At 43.7% G+C, this 17,841-nt stretch overlaps 1 protein-coding gene across 1 annotated transcript; it reads right to left on the bottom strand.

The window, feature by feature from the left end:
- Positions 1-212: 212 nt before the first annotated feature.
- Positions 213-15,313, bottom strand: gas2l3 (growth arrest-specific 2 like 3). Its single transcript, XM_061668040.1, is given in 10 exon segments — positions 213-2,515; positions 4,140-4,244; positions 5,655-5,796; positions 5,878-5,918; positions 5,920-5,942; positions 6,648-6,789; positions 7,057-7,175; positions 8,035-8,221; positions 13,428-13,483; positions 15,006-15,313. Coding segments are annotated over 9 exon segments (2,061 nt in total). The 5' UTR covers positions 13,452-13,483; positions 15,006-15,313; the 3' UTR covers positions 213-1,237.
- Between the last annotated feature and the right edge of the window lie 2,528 nt (positions 15,314-17,841).

Here is a 17,841-nt window from a genome sequence, read left to right as displayed (position 1 = left end):
TGAACTTCATATGGCATCCATCGCTAGAACTATTTTCATAAACCCCCTTTTTTAATTGGAGAGAGAGAACAAATATTTTGTTTTGCATTTTGGAGATTTTTTTGTATGAGAGGTTTATAGAAACCTGACGAGGTGGAATCACGAACAAAAAAATCCATACAATTGTAAATCAGCCACATGTAATATGCAATTTAAGTAAACATAGTCAAGAAGGATTTTAATTAATTTAATCAAAAACTACAATTAAAAAGTATCTGGGACATGAGACACAATCAACATTCAGAGTGTTTAAACAGGTTTCTGTAAAGTGCCAAACACGAAAAAAAAAAAAAAAAAAAAGCCTTTTAATATCTCGTAAATATTCTATTTATGAACATACACAAACAGCACTTCGAAAACTAGAATTTCAACAACACACACCAACATCAGAAAGCATATAAAAATCTTTACTGCTTTGAATGTGCACTAAAGGTTATGGCATGGCCTGGTAAAAGCAAAAAAAAAAAAAAAAACGTTGTTTGATCAGTAGTTAATCTGTAACTTTTTTTCCTCCTGAAAAAGTGTTCATATACACTGTGCAAGTTTTATTAAAAAAAAAAATTAAAACATTAAAATAAAACATTTCCACCCACCATCATCTGATACATTCTCATGCCATTCACTCTGATTTGTGATGAAGGCACATGACAGAGGACTTGATGGCGCCAAGGTATCCATTATCCATCACTCGCTGGAGAAAGAAAATCATTCGAGTTCCAGTTGTGTCACACCGACTGCTTCAAAACGACACACGACTTTGGTAGCCTTTTTTCCTTCCGAGGCTCACTTTGGACAAAGTATCTCAGAACGTCGCAACTGTTGCATGTGTAAAAATGTAAACATTATAAGTAACTGTTAAGCAGGTAGTTTAGAGAGGAACCGTTAACTCACCACAAAGACAAAACGTACAAAGCGTTGACCCTTTTGGATTAAAAACTGTTAAATATCCTATAAAACAGGAGAGTCCAAACTATATTTGTAGGCGGTCGTCTGTTCTTTGGCGGCCCGCGTCATGCACAAAAATTAATTGAGTGGCCCTTTGTATGCGACCCTTTAAAGATAAAATTTGGACCCCCCCTGCTATAAAACAAAATAAAATAGCAGTAGACATGAGTCAATTAGGATTAGTTTAAAAAGAGCAAATACAAGTGCTTGATCTTTTTTCTTGTCACCAGCCTGCTGGCGAGGCCTCTCCCCATCACGTCTTCTGCCTTCTCCGACAGTTCATTTCAAAATAAGGGTCTTCACGATTGCCCCGATACTGAGGGATCTTCCTGCTCGTGCTGGGCTCAGTCTTGGCCTTGACATCCGAGGCGGTCTTCTGGAAGGCGGCGACGCGAGTTAACTCGGGTTTGTCCACGGTCGTCGAAGCAGGTGGTTTCTGCCCTGCCTTCTGTGCTCTGGTGGTTTCTTTCTGAATGGCTTTAGTGTTGAAGGAGGGAGCAGTGTTGCCCACAGGGAGACGCCAAGGGGCAGCGGCGCCTCGTTGGACGGGGGGGGGAGCCTTGGTCGGGGCCGGACCCTTGGCTTTGGCTGCGGGCTCTTTAACAGGCTGGGGAGAGACGGGTTTTGGCATAGCCGGAGAGGGCGTCCGTGAGCTCGGCTTGGCCGTGCGAGCTTGCGGAGCGGGCGTCGACACGGCACGTGCCGCCGCACGGACTCTCCTCGCCGTCTCGAGCCGGAGGCGTGAAGCAGGGGAACCGGGCCGACGCTGCGCGAGGCGAGGGCGCTGGTTGGCGCCCGTTGGGGGTCGGGCATCCTTTGGGGCAGTGGCGGGGCGAGGCACGGGGGCGGCGGTGGGACTGGATGGTTTGGGGCATTTGGAAGAAGGCTCGGGGCAAACCGGACTCCTCGGCTGAGAAGCAGGGACCCGAGTGGGCGGTCTAAGCCTCAGTTTGGACGCAGTGAAGGGTTCTGCTTGGGGCGTCACAGCTCTGCGCTGGACCTGTACCTGACTGGGTGGCTGCTTGGAGCCGCCCACAGGTGTAGTGGGCAAAGAAGAAGAAGAAGAGGAGGAGGAGAAGGCTTTGGTGGCGACAGGCAGGGGCAACTGGGTGGGCTTCCTGGGGGCAGGCGGTGTTATCTGGAGGTTCTTCTTTGGCGCCGCGCCGGCCCCTTTCCTGGGCAGCGTTGGCGTGCAGGCGGGCGAGGCCGCGTAGGAGCGACAAGTCTGACCCGGGGCGGGCGGTAACGTCTTGCAGACCGAGCTGGAGGAGGAGGAAGACGACGAGGCGGATGAGGAGGACGACGACGACGAGATGAGGTCGTCGACGGCCGCCAGGGGGTCCATCTCCGGGGGCGGGGCCGCGTTGCCATGGTGACCTCCCAAGCCGGGCGGTCCCTTCTGGAAGGCCAGGATCTTCTGCTCCAGAGTGGTGAACTGAAGCACGCGCAGCGGGTCGTACTTGGTGAGGAAGCCGCGCAGCGTGTCCCAGCCGCCCCCGACACGCACCATCACATGTTTGCCGTGGAGCATCTGAGGACAACACAACGCACTTGCACTTAGATGTCAAGTTGTTGTGAAGAAACGCTTTCTTGATGAGCCTGTTTAGCACCGTGCCGACTCATGATGTAATCGACTAACGTGGGCATCCGTTAGAGGATAACAAGCTTACCTGCGCCCACGCAGCTTCCAGTTCTTTAAACTGGTGCTAACATGTAAACACAGTATTTATAGTGGCACACTGCAGTTCAACTCCACAAGGCAGAAGGTTACACTGTGGCCCATATTGAAAAACTGCAGCACACAAATAACAGGGTTTCTATACACGTTTGAAATTTCAAAATGCCAAACGACTGACCCTAATTACATGGGAAAATTGTCGCGGAATTTCCAGAAGACTAAAGGTAAGTCATATACAGCGGTGATTCTCAACGTGTGGTACGTATATTACGAGTGGTACGCGGGCTCCCTCCAGTGGTACGTGAGAGAATCGCTGAATTCAATGTTCAAACTTTGCATATAACATCGGCTCATTTTTTATTTATTTATTTTTTTAAATCCACTACATTTGTGACGCACAGTTCAGTCGTAACTTTTAAGTACATGGATTTAATCTTGAAGAACAATGTGTTTTTAAACATTTATTTAGCTATTTTATTTGACTTTTATGTGCAATGCATTTTAATTGCACGTCGGTAACATGAAAATGTCAAACCCCAAACTGTGAGGCAGAAATGCTTACCACTCGTACATCGTTCTGTTCAATGAAGATGTTGGCTGGATTTTTTTATTTTTTTTTTGCAGACTAAGCGCACGTGATAGCGGCTAAAAGTGAAGGCTAACATAAACCCTGGCTCCATGGTGATCCAATAAGCAGACGCTAAAACCAATCTAAATTGTTTAGGGATTAATTACACTCACCTTCTTTGCACATAGGTAGACACTGTATATGCTTTGTTGTGTCGGGTATGTGTATATATATATATATATATATATATATATATATATATATATATATATACACATACACACACACACACACACACACACACACACACACAAGAAAGCGTAGCGACTGGTGTGCGAAGTACAGTGCACTTTACTTTTTCAACATTTTGTTATGTTACAGCCTTATTCAAAAATGGATTCAGTTAATTTTTTTCCCCTTAAAAATAACCTTCTACACACAATACCCCATAGAGCTTTTTGCAAATATATATATATTTTTTTTTTAAATGGCATGTAAATATCCAATTGAACATCTCTGGAGAGATCTGAAATGGCCGCGTAGGAGAAGTGCTGCAAAGCCGAATGGACGAAACTGACCAAAATAGATTGTTGTAAGTAGTGAGCAAAGGAGAGCAAAACATTTCGGAGAAACAAAAATCGTGTCATCATGGGGGTTGTGTGTAGAAGTTTGAGGAGATTTTATTTTTACTGTGGCGGAACAACATGGCAGTCACCATGGAGAAAGCAATGGATCTTTACACGCTGGCTGGTTTCAAGTCATTATTCACTCCGGGAATATCAAATTCCATAAAGGAACAACGGGATCCTTCTCAATACACACTGCTCCTTTGAGAGTTTGGATTACCGACATGGAATAGCCTATTACCAGCATTGTGTGTGTGTGTGTGTGTGTGTGGGGCACTCTCACCCGAATAAAGATGGTCTTGTCCCCAAGTCGGTAGCGACCCTCTGACAGGTACTCAATGGACACCCTGTTGGAGCAGTTGCAAGGCGGGTCGTCCACGCCGTGCTCCTGAAAGGGAAGAAAAGGGACAACGGAGCATTGTAAGGTTTGATTTTGTGGAATTCGCTACAAGATAATAACGCTCCAAAGAAAACAGTTGATGGCTTTGAGGCAACTTGAGCATGATAACGCATGCGGCTTTCGGGATATTCTCTCCGAGCTGCACATTTGGACCTACTTATGTATTCCATTTAAACGGATTCCACTTCAATGAGTGCACTTATTTTTAGAGGGGCAAGAAACTAAACCCATCTGACGGTACAATAAAAAACACAAAGTCAGTTTTCTGTGCGTTTCTTCATTTGCAGGACGCCAAACGCCCGTAGCCTAAATGCCACGTGCCGTAGCGGGGTCACGGAGCGCCCGTGGGAGCGTCACATGTTCGGCTATGGTGCGTCATTCGCCACCCGCGGCGTGCCAGTGAAGCGAAAAAGCTGGCCGGCCACCATCTTGGCGCAAGTGGGGCGAACGCGTGCAACCGGCGTGACGCAGCTGCGTGACATCATAGAGATGAGGCCACGTGGATATTGTATATGGATTTAGTGATCACGTGCGTAGCAGATTGGCAGTGGGGGGGGGAAAAAATGGGAGGGGGGAAATGTGTCATAAACCTCTATTCTTAGCTTCAGAGCTTTTATTGTGCTCTGGTGCTAAATACCAAACGCGATTCATTATTATGTGAGCTATGTCCATTGTTTAAAAAACTGTAATCCTAATCACATAATTGGCAAAAAAAAATCCTTTGTTTTTGTTTTTCGTTTTGCTGATGTAGGTTAAAAGCATGCAAAATTTGAAAACATTATGATATGTCATTCATTGGATGGACAATGTGGTATATTTTCAAAATGAAAATACACTGTTGTAAAAATATATAGTGGGTCCCATATGCTCATGGTTAAGCACCAATTTTTTTCATTTTGTACTGGGGGGGAAGCAATCCCGAAAACACGGTATTGTCTGCTTATCCCTGCTTATTCAAGAATATTAGGGGTAAAAAAATATATCAAAAATTCCCCCCTAATGCTATTAAAACAAGTTTCTACCTGCCGCAGAGTTTTGTTATTTGCGGGCCGACCCGGTCCCCATCCCCCGTGAATAGCGAGGATTCACTGTACAATACAATAACACAAATATTGTTAGCCTAATAGCATCATTTCTAACGTACTGTCACAATATCAATAAAAATGTGCCGAGGAAACATTTGAGATTTTTTTTTCTTCGTGTCAGCTGTCTTTTCGTGAGAGGCGGGGTACACCCTGGACTGGTCGCCAACCAATCATAGCGCCCATACAGACAAAAAAAGATTCATACTCACATTCACAAAAACAGATAATTTAGCGTCTCCAATGAAAATAGTATGCATGTTTTGAGAAACCGTAAAATATGGAGCTAATTTCCTATACATGCTTTGGGACTCACCCCAGACTGGTAGAGGGCGCCATGCTGGCAGCACACACTGAAGGTCTGGACTGCCGGAGGAGGCTCCTCAGTCAGTAGCAGGGTCTCCTCCAGCTCAATCTCCTTCTCCAGTTTCACCAGCACAGGAGGCTCCACGCCGTACCTGACAAGCGTTTGCATGCACACCATAGCTATGGACATTTCTTGCAATTTGCAATTAAAACTCGCATTTCAGAAGACGTACTTGGAGACAATGCGTCCGATTTGCAGCAGACAGAGGCAGACCTTGTCTGGGCTCCTTGTGCAGCACTGTACAGCGCACACACACACACACACACACACACACACAATTGAACATCCTAACTTTGCGAGTGAATAACGTGAGGCAGCAGCTGTCCTCCCGGCTCTTGTTAGACAACATCCGGCGGACAGAGCGGGACGACAGAGGCGCAAAGCTTGAAAACGTGACATGGAAGTTAATTATTCCCCGAAGGGAGATGCCGGGTGAATCATGCAGAAGGGAACACACATTTGGAGCAGAGAGCAGAAATATATGGATATTAATAAAACAGCTCGCAGACTCACTTGCTGTTCTAGTGTAATTTGTTTTGGGGAGACCCATCACTTGTAAAGAAGTCGTCCCCCCCCAATAAAAAAAAAAATTCCCATTACATCAAGACAAAGACTAATGAACAGTTTACAGTTTCAATACTTTCATATTAAAGAACTGTAATAGCAGGGAAATGCAATTATCTTGTTTTCGCTTATTGACATTGTATAATGGTTGAGTGTTTGGGAGGTTTGTTCCGCGGCAAGAACAAATTCCAGTTAAGAAAACATGCCACAATCTTATTATTGAAAAAAAAAAAAAAGAGGGCATAAATAGGATTTGAGAACAAAATGTGTTGATGAATGAGGGCCTTTGTTCTTGGGTTGCAAAGACAATCCCTTTGACAAACATGCAAAGAGATTGTTTGTTGGACTTGAGGGGAGAAGTCAAAAGTTGCAACCTACCGAGACCCTCGGACTCAAAGAGGTACGTCTCCTCCACGCCGATGTGGCGGCACCATGACAGGAAGTTGGCAGTGTTGTCGCGAGCAAAGAAGGAACCCGGAGACGCGTCACGCTTACAGGCGACCTTCCTCGTGGGAAAGAGCTGTCGGATAAATAAAATTAACTCTTAGTTCATGAAAGCAAAAACAAAAGAAATACAATTATAATTTGAATTAGAAATAGACGCTGTGTTTACATTTTTGTTCGGTGTATTTTTAACTATTGGTGTCTGCTGACAAAGCAGCATTTGTAAATTTGTGAGAATTATCAACTTAGCTCTTGGTCCCGGTCTCACATTGGATCTAATCGGCATCCAGGCTTTCAAGTGAGGAGCGATTTTTGCGAAGGGCTGTTTTCACCGCTGATTCACCTTGCCAAGTGCAGAGGGGCAACCCCGGGCGATCTTAGTCTGCAGGACGCCGATAAGCTGGCAGAGCTTCACGCCGTTGTTAAGCTCTTCCATGAAGAACTCAGACCTCACCTCCTCTTCTGCAAAACCCCCACCCCAAAAAAAAAAAAAACAAACAAAAAAAGAAAAAAACATTTCAAAGAAAGCTTTTCACAGCAAAATTCCACTTTTTGTTGGTCTGAAACCTGGGGGCCATAAAATCACCGAGAAAAGGCAGCACTTTAAGAAACAGGTGCCAAAAGAGTTTGGGTCCTCCTATGGACTTTCATTGTAAATCACTCCCCTAAGGGACCGCCACAAAAGCCACTGAATTCTCATGGGGGACAAAGTCCACAATGGCCACAGCACTAAGTGACAAAGATTGCTCCACTTTTTTTTTTTTTTATACGCACACACCCCACCTGACTTTTGAGGCTCGCAGTCACGTTTTAAAAGAAAAATCCGGTAGTATGGGTCATTCCAGTCACGTTGCCAATAACTCTTGTTGATTGCGCTGCCCCACCCCGCATTCCTTGTGAGACATCCTCAATGGGTGATACTAAAACCAACACGAGGGCCAGTTACCATTTCCCCCATGCTGTATTATAAACCAAAACGGTAGTACTGTACATTTTGTAGTACTACATAGTAGTACTGTACATTTTGTACATTTCAATCCTTGTAATTGTTAATTTCACCACCCCCAAAAATTACAGCATATACTCAAAATCCAGGAATACGGAGAATTTTGCATGGTATGAAAATGACAAAAAAAAAAAAAAAAAGCACAATGCACTGAATCCGCAATTGGTGAACCGTGATATAGCAAGGGAACACTGTCATGGCATTCCAGTCGATTGCAATGGAGAAAACGTATTTGATATACAAGTAAATTGAGTTACGAGTTTGGGGGAATATGAATGGTCAAAAGTCAGCTCGAGTAACCTCAACAAAACGTACCCAGCATGCCCGTGAGCCAGATGGCGAGATCCTCTTGCATGGGCACCAGGGTGGCTTCATGCCGCACCGCCAGCCACTGGTCATACTGGAAGACGTCGGCCAGTCCGGGGCCGTGCCGCTGCGCCAACGGGCTGCGGGGACTCCGTGGGCTCAGCACGGGGGCGTCAAACCTTTCGCCAAACCATACCTGGTGAGGAGGGGAGAGTCAAGTCAGTTGAACATACAGTATACTACAACAACAACAACAACTGCTTTAAAAACTGTTTTCTCTGCATCGACACAAATTATCGCACATTAAATCTCTACGGCGGTATTCGGATGACAATGAATCCAACAATCAAGTGAGAAATCTTCGAGGGATTCTAGATTCAGACTTGAACTTTAAAGGCCACCTGAAAAGCGGTGAAGTCCGCAAGTACCACCCGAAGAACAATCAAAGCTCTTCTGCTCCGTACAAGCAAACAAAGCAAAGCAGCATTCTCTTTCGAAACCGGAGATCTCGCAAACTGTCAGTATATCGAAAAATGTGTTTGTTGTTTTTTTTTTTAAAGTTTCTTCTTTTCACCATTTTATTTTTATTTTAATCTGACAATTTGTTTTGTCATTTTACTGTCTTTTTTTCCCCCATGTTCTTGATTATTATTTCTTTGCGTCGGTAAAAAAAAAAAAAAAAGCACTATGGATTTGCATTGTGTATGAACGGTGCTTTAAAAATAAACTTTCCCTGCCTTACAATAAGGTGTTGTGTTTCCATCAAGCTCAATCAGACAAGTCTACTTATACTCTAAACGCTGCTGGAGTCATGTGACAATGAAAGTCAATTGTTCCCCTTCCCACTGAAGACGTGCCAAAGACGAGTGGGCGTTGAATGATTTTATTGTGTCGTTTCTGACACCGCAGATCAGGTTGCCTTTTGGTGTTCAGAGTACTGTCCATCTATTTTCACAAAGACAGTTTATCCCTATAGTGATGGAATAAAAGAAAAATCAGAGCAGGGAAAACCCTGTATTTAGCGGTTTTCCTTTCTCCCACACCCCAGCGGTGACTCGACAGTGTTATGATTTGACCTGCTCCATTTCCCCCGCATTGGGTGGGATTTTTGACGACCTCGTTCATGCGAAGAAGTCGGGCGGCGGACACTTTCATCGCCACTCACCTCCTCTCGCCACCTGATCCTGGTGCAGGGCCTCTTGTCATACCTAATTGTCGAGCGTTCTCCTGCTTGAGTTGAGCTTTTTAAGCGTGAATCGTTTCATGGGTTTTACAGTATAAAGGCAAGTCCAAATTTAGAATTGCCCAATTCCGCCAGCTAAACTCCAGTAAAAGCATTGCCACAGAGCCGAGTGAGAATATGTACCTGTGAGCATTGTCGTATGTCTGTTTGTATGTGTTGCTGCTCCATTTGTATTAAGCTCGCAGTTGTTTGAAGGTTGATAATTACCGCAACCCCTATGCTAATTTCCATTTGCCCAACTATGGCATTTCACATTATATGTTAACATTAAGCTAGGAGACTTTCGTTAGATGAAATGATATGGTTGAACATTTTAGTGTTTAAATGTACCACAAAAAAAAAAAAAAAAAAAAGAAACGTCTTGATGGTACACAAATGCGCACTGATACAAGCAAATATTTTTTAATCCTTTTTATCCTCTAATAGTTTAAGAATTAATACATTTATAAATTAATAAAAATAATAAATAATACAGTAATAATTTAAGCAAGCAAGCTGTGCCTCGTTTGGGGAACCGTGCGAGTGACAGATTGAGAAGAGGCACTCAGCAAAAACGTCTTTCATTCATGATCTCTCAATATCGCAGATTTTCACTTCTTGCAGGTGGGTCTGGAACATATCCCCGGTGATGAAAGGGGGTTCACGCTATGAGAAAACCTTGCAGCTGCTGGAGCCTCAGAGAGGAAACTCAAGCGAGAGCGGCGCGCTTTGGACTTGACTGCCTTAGTGGGCGTCAAGCGATGTGCTCGCGGCGCCTGCGCGCCACTCACGTCCTCTCGTATCCATCCCCTCAGTCACAACCCTTGCATGCTTCAGCTCTTTTTAAAAAAAAAAAAAAAAAAAAAAAAAAAAAAAAAAAAAGAAATTAATAAAAAAATCCCTGTCTTCCTTGGATTCCTTCATTGTTTACAAGCTGCAGCAGTAGGAATGTGATCGAGAAATCACAAGCAGATGTGCATTACGATGACTCATCCGGACAGATGTTGCATAATTTATTGCAAGACGACCCCCGCCCCTCCATGCTTAAGGCTATAATCTCGATGCTCATTATCTGTTGCACAGCGATATTAGACCATTCCTTCCACTGTGATGAGTTATTGTGTTGAAAACAAGGGAGTCTTGTGGAAGCCTTGCAACATTCAAATTCCTTCTGCCGACAAACCGGAAACCTCGTGGGCAGAACAGGCACTGAATTATGACTGCAGACTGTATGCAGAAATGTTCGTCAGGTGGGATTTGTTTTTGTCTCATTCTAAATACCCTTACTGTAACGATGTAGTGAACAGTACAGGCACAGGTGGTACCATTCAGATCATCTGGGAATGGGAAATTTGCGGCTCTTGCACGAGCGACTTCCAACTGTTTCTGATGCATACTTCAACTCAAAATTTTTATTTTTTATTTTATTTTTTTTAAATGACACTCAACTAGTGCAACGCTGTTCAGGTGACCGTTTTTACGTCAGAGATTTTAGAGCAAGAGGTGGCCCGAAATTAGGCTGAGGTGGCTGTCTTCATATTTTAGGATACAAATAAGAATTAGGTACTATTAGGTTATGTAAATAAAGTTCTTATTATTAACATCAAGGGTTTCTTTTCCTAACCTTAATGCAAAGTTTTCCCATGCACTGTCATGGGCTTCACAATGAAGTAAATTGAAAGTTATTTATACAATTAGTCGAGTTTACTCCACTGCGGGCAATTTTGAATAATTTAATCTCATTAATTCGTTGTCTAATTTGATTCAGTAAAAAAATAGTCCCTGGAGGCAACATGTGACCAGACAGTTAGGCTAACAGCCGGAGTCAATGTGAACGGCTCCGAAGTGACCTTTCCACCGAAGCGCAGCCCATGGAGATAGAGATGCGCAAACACAGACACATGCATACACACAGGCACACACCTGATGTTCTCGAAGTGAAAACGTGACCTCGTATCGAAAGAGCTGAATTGACCCAGCTGGACAAACACAAACACACACACATTACATAACAACTCAGTTGGGCGGGGAGGTGCGCTGCAAGTTCGCTGTGACATATGTGTTTCTTGGCATCCAGCTAATTTGAAACTAAGGCAGCATTCTGTGCCAATTAGCAACACTTCATGGAAAAGACACTCCAATTTCTGGATACACGTACACAGTGAGCGAGTGCACTCATTTATTTCTTCAACGCAAATCTCCATTGCGGGCAGATTAGGAGTGTTCTCAGATTAGCCAATTGAGCATTGTCTTAAACCGCCCGTTTTCATTGGGCCCGGAGGAATGTCTTCTGATAATCCAGCAACTAAATGCAACCTTACCATGGCGATTTAAATCAGCATGTGCCTGGACATTAGATTTTACCCTCATCGAGTTTAGCTGATGCGCTTAACTCTAGCCACTTATACCGAGGGCCTCCAATCCTCGTGGAATTGTAATAAGACAAAAGGTAAAAGGGGAGGCTGTAACCAAACCAATGCGATGTCAACATCTAAGGATGTGACCATGTGACAATCCTGGGTATAGGGTAAGGTGATATGCCCATTAAATAAAATATTGATTCAAAAAAAAATCATCATAATCTGATTTCCAATTTCAAATCATTGTTCCCCTTCGCAAATGACAATTACATTTTTTAAAGCAAGCTCAGTACCGCTGATCAAATTTTTCATCGAGCGGAAATCACAGCTTTTGCAAAATATAAAATGCGCACTCTGCTTTTGTAAACTCGGACCTCTCTAATTTTGCAGCCATGTTGTTAATATCAGCAGTGCGCATGAACTATGGAAGCCACTTAAGAAGAAAAATCTATTTGAAAAAAAAATTAAAATACCTTGACAAACTTGACCAGCACTAACTGGGAACATGTTTATGTCTGTTTGAGACAATTCTCAAATGCTGAGCGTGAACTACAGACAAGTAGAACAGCTTAAAGAGCAACTTGTTCAAATGCAACAATTTGACCCATTTAAAGACTTGAAAACAGTTTTTCTTTGGTTCTTTGTGAGCTGATTTATTATCTTTTCCTCAGGAGGCAACAGCCGAACGCTAACAGACCTGAGAATTGACATGAGCCGATTCTGTAAATCTTGTTTACATTTAAACTTTCTTGACAAATTACAACATGAATTCTCTTGAGACCAAAACGTCCTTTCCTTTAAAGCACTCAATGTATTGTCTAGTGCTTTAAGCTATCGTTTCGCCCCGCCTATGACATAACTGCGCCAGCGGACGCACGTGACAAATGAGACTTCAACTCGCAGATGCTCACTTTTAATGACATGTTCAGAGACATGCACGGATGCTACTTTTGCTCCCGTGAGCGCGTGCCTTTTCAGCACGAGTGAACAGTTTATTGAATGCTGCTCAACGTGCACGACGCACACGGAATTTAAGTTGCAAAGGCTTTACATTCGATTATGGATATCACCGCAGGAGCTCTTGGATCACACCCAATCAATAAATCTGATTTAGGGTTAGTTTATCATTTTTGTTGATGCTATAAAACCACTAGTAGTCAATACTTTAGCTAGAGAGATAGCATTCCGAGCTTGATCTAGTTGCAAAAGGCAAACTCGATGTGGCTCGTTTTAAATGACAAGTCTGTGTTGATGGTCTTTAAAAGATTGGGATGTTAGTGTGCATTGCACGCCAAGTGCTCAAGAATCCAGGACATAACATGTATATAAACACAGCAGCAATAATCCCAGCCATAATGTCCCGCCATGATTCTCTAAAAATCTTATTGGGGTTTTCATCAGCCGCAACGCAACACTCTGGGATGCACATATCACATGCCATGAAGAGCAATGCGAAAATGGAACTTGACACCGTTCGTTGTTTTGGATTTGCACATGGTTGTCATTCGTTGCACGGAGGCGAGGTGGCGGTGTGGGGGGGGGGTTGGATTGCATTCCAGCCGCCCCTCCCAAAAATGTGCAAAAGACACTCCTCGGGGTCCCAAGAGCGGAACGCCAGACATGCATGACGAGAACAAGACGGCGTGCTGTGACACAGGTGGCCTTGCTTCACTTGCTGAATGAGAGACAGATGTCTAAAAAAAAATTTTTACGTAACCAAAATAACTGCCAGGGAGCTGTACCGAGTGTCGTAATCAAAACAAAGGCTGGCCTAGCGGGATGGTGCTCAAAAGGAGCAGAAATGTTGCAAGTCAGCTTACCTGGATGCCAGTCTGGACAGCCATGACAGCGATCGCAGATGATTCACTTCTTCATTCTGTGGAAATATGACCCCAAAATAAGATTTTTTATTTTTTTTTAAATCACATATAAACAACTTGGAATTCAACCCAAAAACTGTACCAAATGTTTTTTGTGTGTAAGAATCAAAAAGGAATTCATCTCATTAACATCAGGTAATGGTCACAACACATTTTAAACGTGTTTTTTTAAAGGGGACATATTATGGAAATTAGACTTTTTAATTGTTTGTATACTAGGGTTCAACGACCAGATGTATTTATAGTTGACACTAAGGTGATAGTCAACGTCGATATAATGCAATTGATTTTATTTAAAATCAATTGCAAAAAAAAGTCGTCTGTGTTGTTAATGCCAAAAAACATGATTACCGATTTATCGCCTTTAAGCTTCAGTATAATTGCCCTTGCACACTCCTAAAGTCGACTCAGCCGCAATTGGATAGTAATTTCACATCACGTGTGAAATCAAACCAAACAACCAAGTAAATCTTTTGAAAGCAGTCTATTACTTTCCCAAACTGGCCGGGAGCAAGTTATTCTGACTTTTTCCGGATTGTGACCTCACAATTGTGTTCGGCATTGTGTGCGCTGCCTGCGCCACATACTTGGATCTGCACCCTAACTGGCAAGTGTAAAGTCGTAGCTTGGTGAAAGAAAGGGAAAAAAAAAAAAAAAAAAAAAAAAAAAAATGCTTTTTCACAATCTTCACTGTCTACTTTAGACTCAGACTTATCTTCAAGTAACAAAGGTCCGCTGTAGTTTGACAACACGGCTTTCTGGCTTAGATTTACGACTGGCCTTAAGTTTTTTTCTTCAACAATTATCTTTTTGTTACTTTGCGGTACCACAAATTGGGACAACGAAATATGCCGTCGGTCACTCGGTTCCGTTTGATCGCTGGAGTCTTCTGACTGTATGTGATCGGGACGTCACGCTGCTTTCACAGACCACATTTAACGCCTCCATTAGTGCTCATTAATTGTTGATTACTGTGAAAAGAAATGGTTCTTAGCGGTCCATATTCAGCACTGTTGTTTCTACTGACTAAAAAGTGACTCTCACGAGGAAGTGACGTAGTTAGCCTCAGTGCTCCTCTTTTGACCTTTCCCACACAGGATGTGAAAGATTACCCTCAATTCAACGCTCCCTGTGTGTGTGTGTGTGTGTGTGTGTTTGTCAAAGGGGGTGCTGGATGTGAATGGGGGAGGAAAGCAATCACAGCATGACGATCCTAATAACATCGATAATTTGGTCAACACAGCTGAGGCAATAGCCCCCCCCTCCCACCACACCCCCCTCCTCCCAAAACCAGCAGCATCCCACAGCAACCCTCCTCTACAAATATCACCTCATGTAACCTTATAATAAAACATATGGTGCTTCACTGACAATTTAGGGATGTTGTCATGCAGAAACATCTCCCAGAGTTCACTTGTTCATTACATGCCTGCCTCACGGTGCGGCGTCCAGTCATCCGACAGCAGCCCAGAGATGCAATCGGCACAAGATCGGAATAATGACAACAAGCTCACTCACCTCAGTGTAAAAACTGGAAAGGACTATGTGAGGGAAACGGGCTGCACAACTCCTCTCGGTGTGGTAAGCACAATTCTGTCTCAGATAAGATGCGTTTGCGCCGCGCTGTCCGGCCAGAGTGGCTACACGCGAGTGATTGGCGAGGGAGAGGGAAGGGATGACGGGGAGGGAGGGATGGATGGATGGGAGCAGGAGGAGGAGCAAAAGGAGGGCCCAGACTAATGAAGTGCCTACGCTTGGCGCAGCCAGGACTACCCCTTCAACCTCCTCCCCAACAATCCTGTCACGGCGGGACCCTCTCACAAAGCCTCCATTGTTCCCATTGCCCCACACTCACACACAACCACTCCTTCCCATCTCTCAGCTAAAGGCCAACCCAGGAACTCCCCAAGCATGCTGTCATAGGACAGAATAAGACTGGAAACAGGAGGTGCGATGGCAGGGGTACTTCTACATCCTTTTCACCCCCCACGCCCCAACTCCAGTCACCAAGCTCTGGTTTAGGCAAGAGTTCACCAAACTTTTTCAGCTCAAGCCCTAATTTAGACATTGGCGCCCATTCCTTCAAAAATATGCGGTATAATGTATTGCCAACATCCACAATAACCAACCAACTCAACAGATTTTAAGCAAAAAGAGCCTTTTTCATGGCATTTTGTCGTAAAAACTGACCTGGTACCAGCTCTGGATCATAAGTATGGCAAAGGCTGGCTTCTTTTCATGCAGAGGCAAATATAATTGGAAAAGTGCTGATTTACATAAATATAAGAACTGGACATGCTCCCTCCTACAGTGACTTCAAAGCACTCCCTCAAAAAATAGTTTTTAACAAGATCCTAATGAATGAAATATTAAAACAGACTTATGATAGAAAACTGACTTTTTAATGGCTTGTATCCAAATGTGCACAGCATGAACAGTTACACTAAATGACAAAGTGACATTTGGCAGCTTGGTGATAAAGTGCTGCCTCCAAGAGTGAAAATACAATTGATGCTTTTTTCCTTCACTCTGGCCTTCCGCATGTAGAATCCGCTTGTTCTAATTCATTTGCAGGAGACAGCACTGTCCCGTGAAAACAGGTTCCAAGGTACAAAAGCATGTCACAGACTTGATATCCACACAACTGGGATTGACTTTAGATTTTTTTTTTTAAATTCATAATTCATCTTGAAAGGGTTTAGAAATGTTTTAATGTAACACTGCTCTTGGATTCTCAATTTGTGAGGGATCATGGAATAAATAATTTCAGCGGGGTCAATAAAAGTTCATACAGAAGACTGAACAGCCAGATTACGAAAATGTAAATTCTATACAAGCGTTGTCTGTAAATGTCACCAAGACAAAGAGTGAAAGAACAGTGACACTTGGGATTTCAGAAGGAACAATCCACTTCTTATCAACATGCGGACATTTTCCGAGAGTCCCTCAAAACGTGCCAAATGTTGCTCACCACTCCAGTTATGTGCAACTGGATCCACAACAGAGCTGTGGGAGTGTGATTTCCAACATACACACACACACACAGTCAGATGTCACCAAGAAGGCTGAGACAGAGGTCAATTGGAGGGGGGGGGGGGGGGGGGGGGGGGGGGGGGGGGGGGGGGCAGCAGCGAAGACAAAACTTGTGTTGTGGTAGCAGTGAACTTGGGAGTGGCCCTTTGAAAAGGGCAGGGCTCAACTCAACCCTGCCACGCAAATTCTATGATGGTTCCCAGGAGGGGGGGAAAAAATGCCCAACAACAATTGGCCCTCTTCATTCATCAGTTAACCAGTGCATCTTAAACTTCCCGGCTGCTATTAGCAAACAAGCTTTTTTTTTTTTTTTTTCCCCTTCAAAGAAGTCTTACTCAATATCCATAAAATCCTGTTTACAGATTGGAAAGGTATTCATTCCTTGCTGCATTTTATGTGTGGATTGAGCTGAATCCAGGGATTAACGGAGTAAATGACGTACAGAAACCCGGGGTACAAAAATGGGATTTCGGTTGACCAACCTGCACTTCTTGTTCGGAGGGAAATGACAGCTTTGTTTCAGGATTAATCCCTTGAGAAAAACTGCTATTTTAGTCTTGGCTGAAAGAACTCTGCCCCAGTTGAAACAATCAGATGCACTTTCCAGATGGGTTATTAGTTGAAAATTTTTTTATAAATACATGTTGGGTCTGCAAAGTGCCTTTTTTGGAAACAAAGCATTCAAATGAAATGATAAAAGTCGACTATAGTGATGCAAATTGTATACAAACTGTGCACCATACTCTTAAGGAAAATAAAGTTCCACACAAAATTGCAAAACAAGTGGGGGGGGGGGGGAATCTAATTTTAAATGTAAATTTTGAAATGTCAACAAGCTGGCTGTCCCTTTACCCATCAATGTAAGAGTCCCTGTTGGTCCTCTTGGCAGTTCTTTTCACTTCTGTCTCATTTGAAATATGGTGTCCGTACAAGGTCAGTACTTGACTGGTGGATGAGACTCAGGCCGAGTTTGAGGGGGTGGGCAACGTCGACCTTTTTTGTCGTCGAATTATTCGATTAATCGTTTCAGCCCATCCCCACAGTTTGCATCCTTCCCTATTGAACTGTGGATTCATTTTGTGGGTCAAAATGATCAGTACGGTAGACTTGGGGTCCATCAAAAGAAAAGCAGTTCATTAGAGAGTCCTTGGAGCCTGAAATAAACAAGGATGTTGTGGACGTGTGTGTGTGGGGGGGGCTTAGACATCTGTCCGTATGCCTCCCACGCAGGTCGTCTCCCCTCTCTAGTCCCGTCCACTAATCATTTAAGAGGATCAACGCTATTCCAGACAGCAGAACGCATCCACCTCCACGACGCTCC

The sequence above is a fragment of the Phycodurus eques genome, chromosome 22 (assembly GCF_024500275.1).
Source record: "Phycodurus eques isolate BA_2022a chromosome 22, UOR_Pequ_1.1, whole genome shotgun sequence".
Taxonomy (NCBI): domain Eukaryota; kingdom Metazoa; phylum Chordata; class Actinopteri; order Syngnathiformes; family Syngnathidae; genus Phycodurus; species Phycodurus eques.
This window is presented reverse-complemented; position numbering and strand designations above follow the sequence as displayed.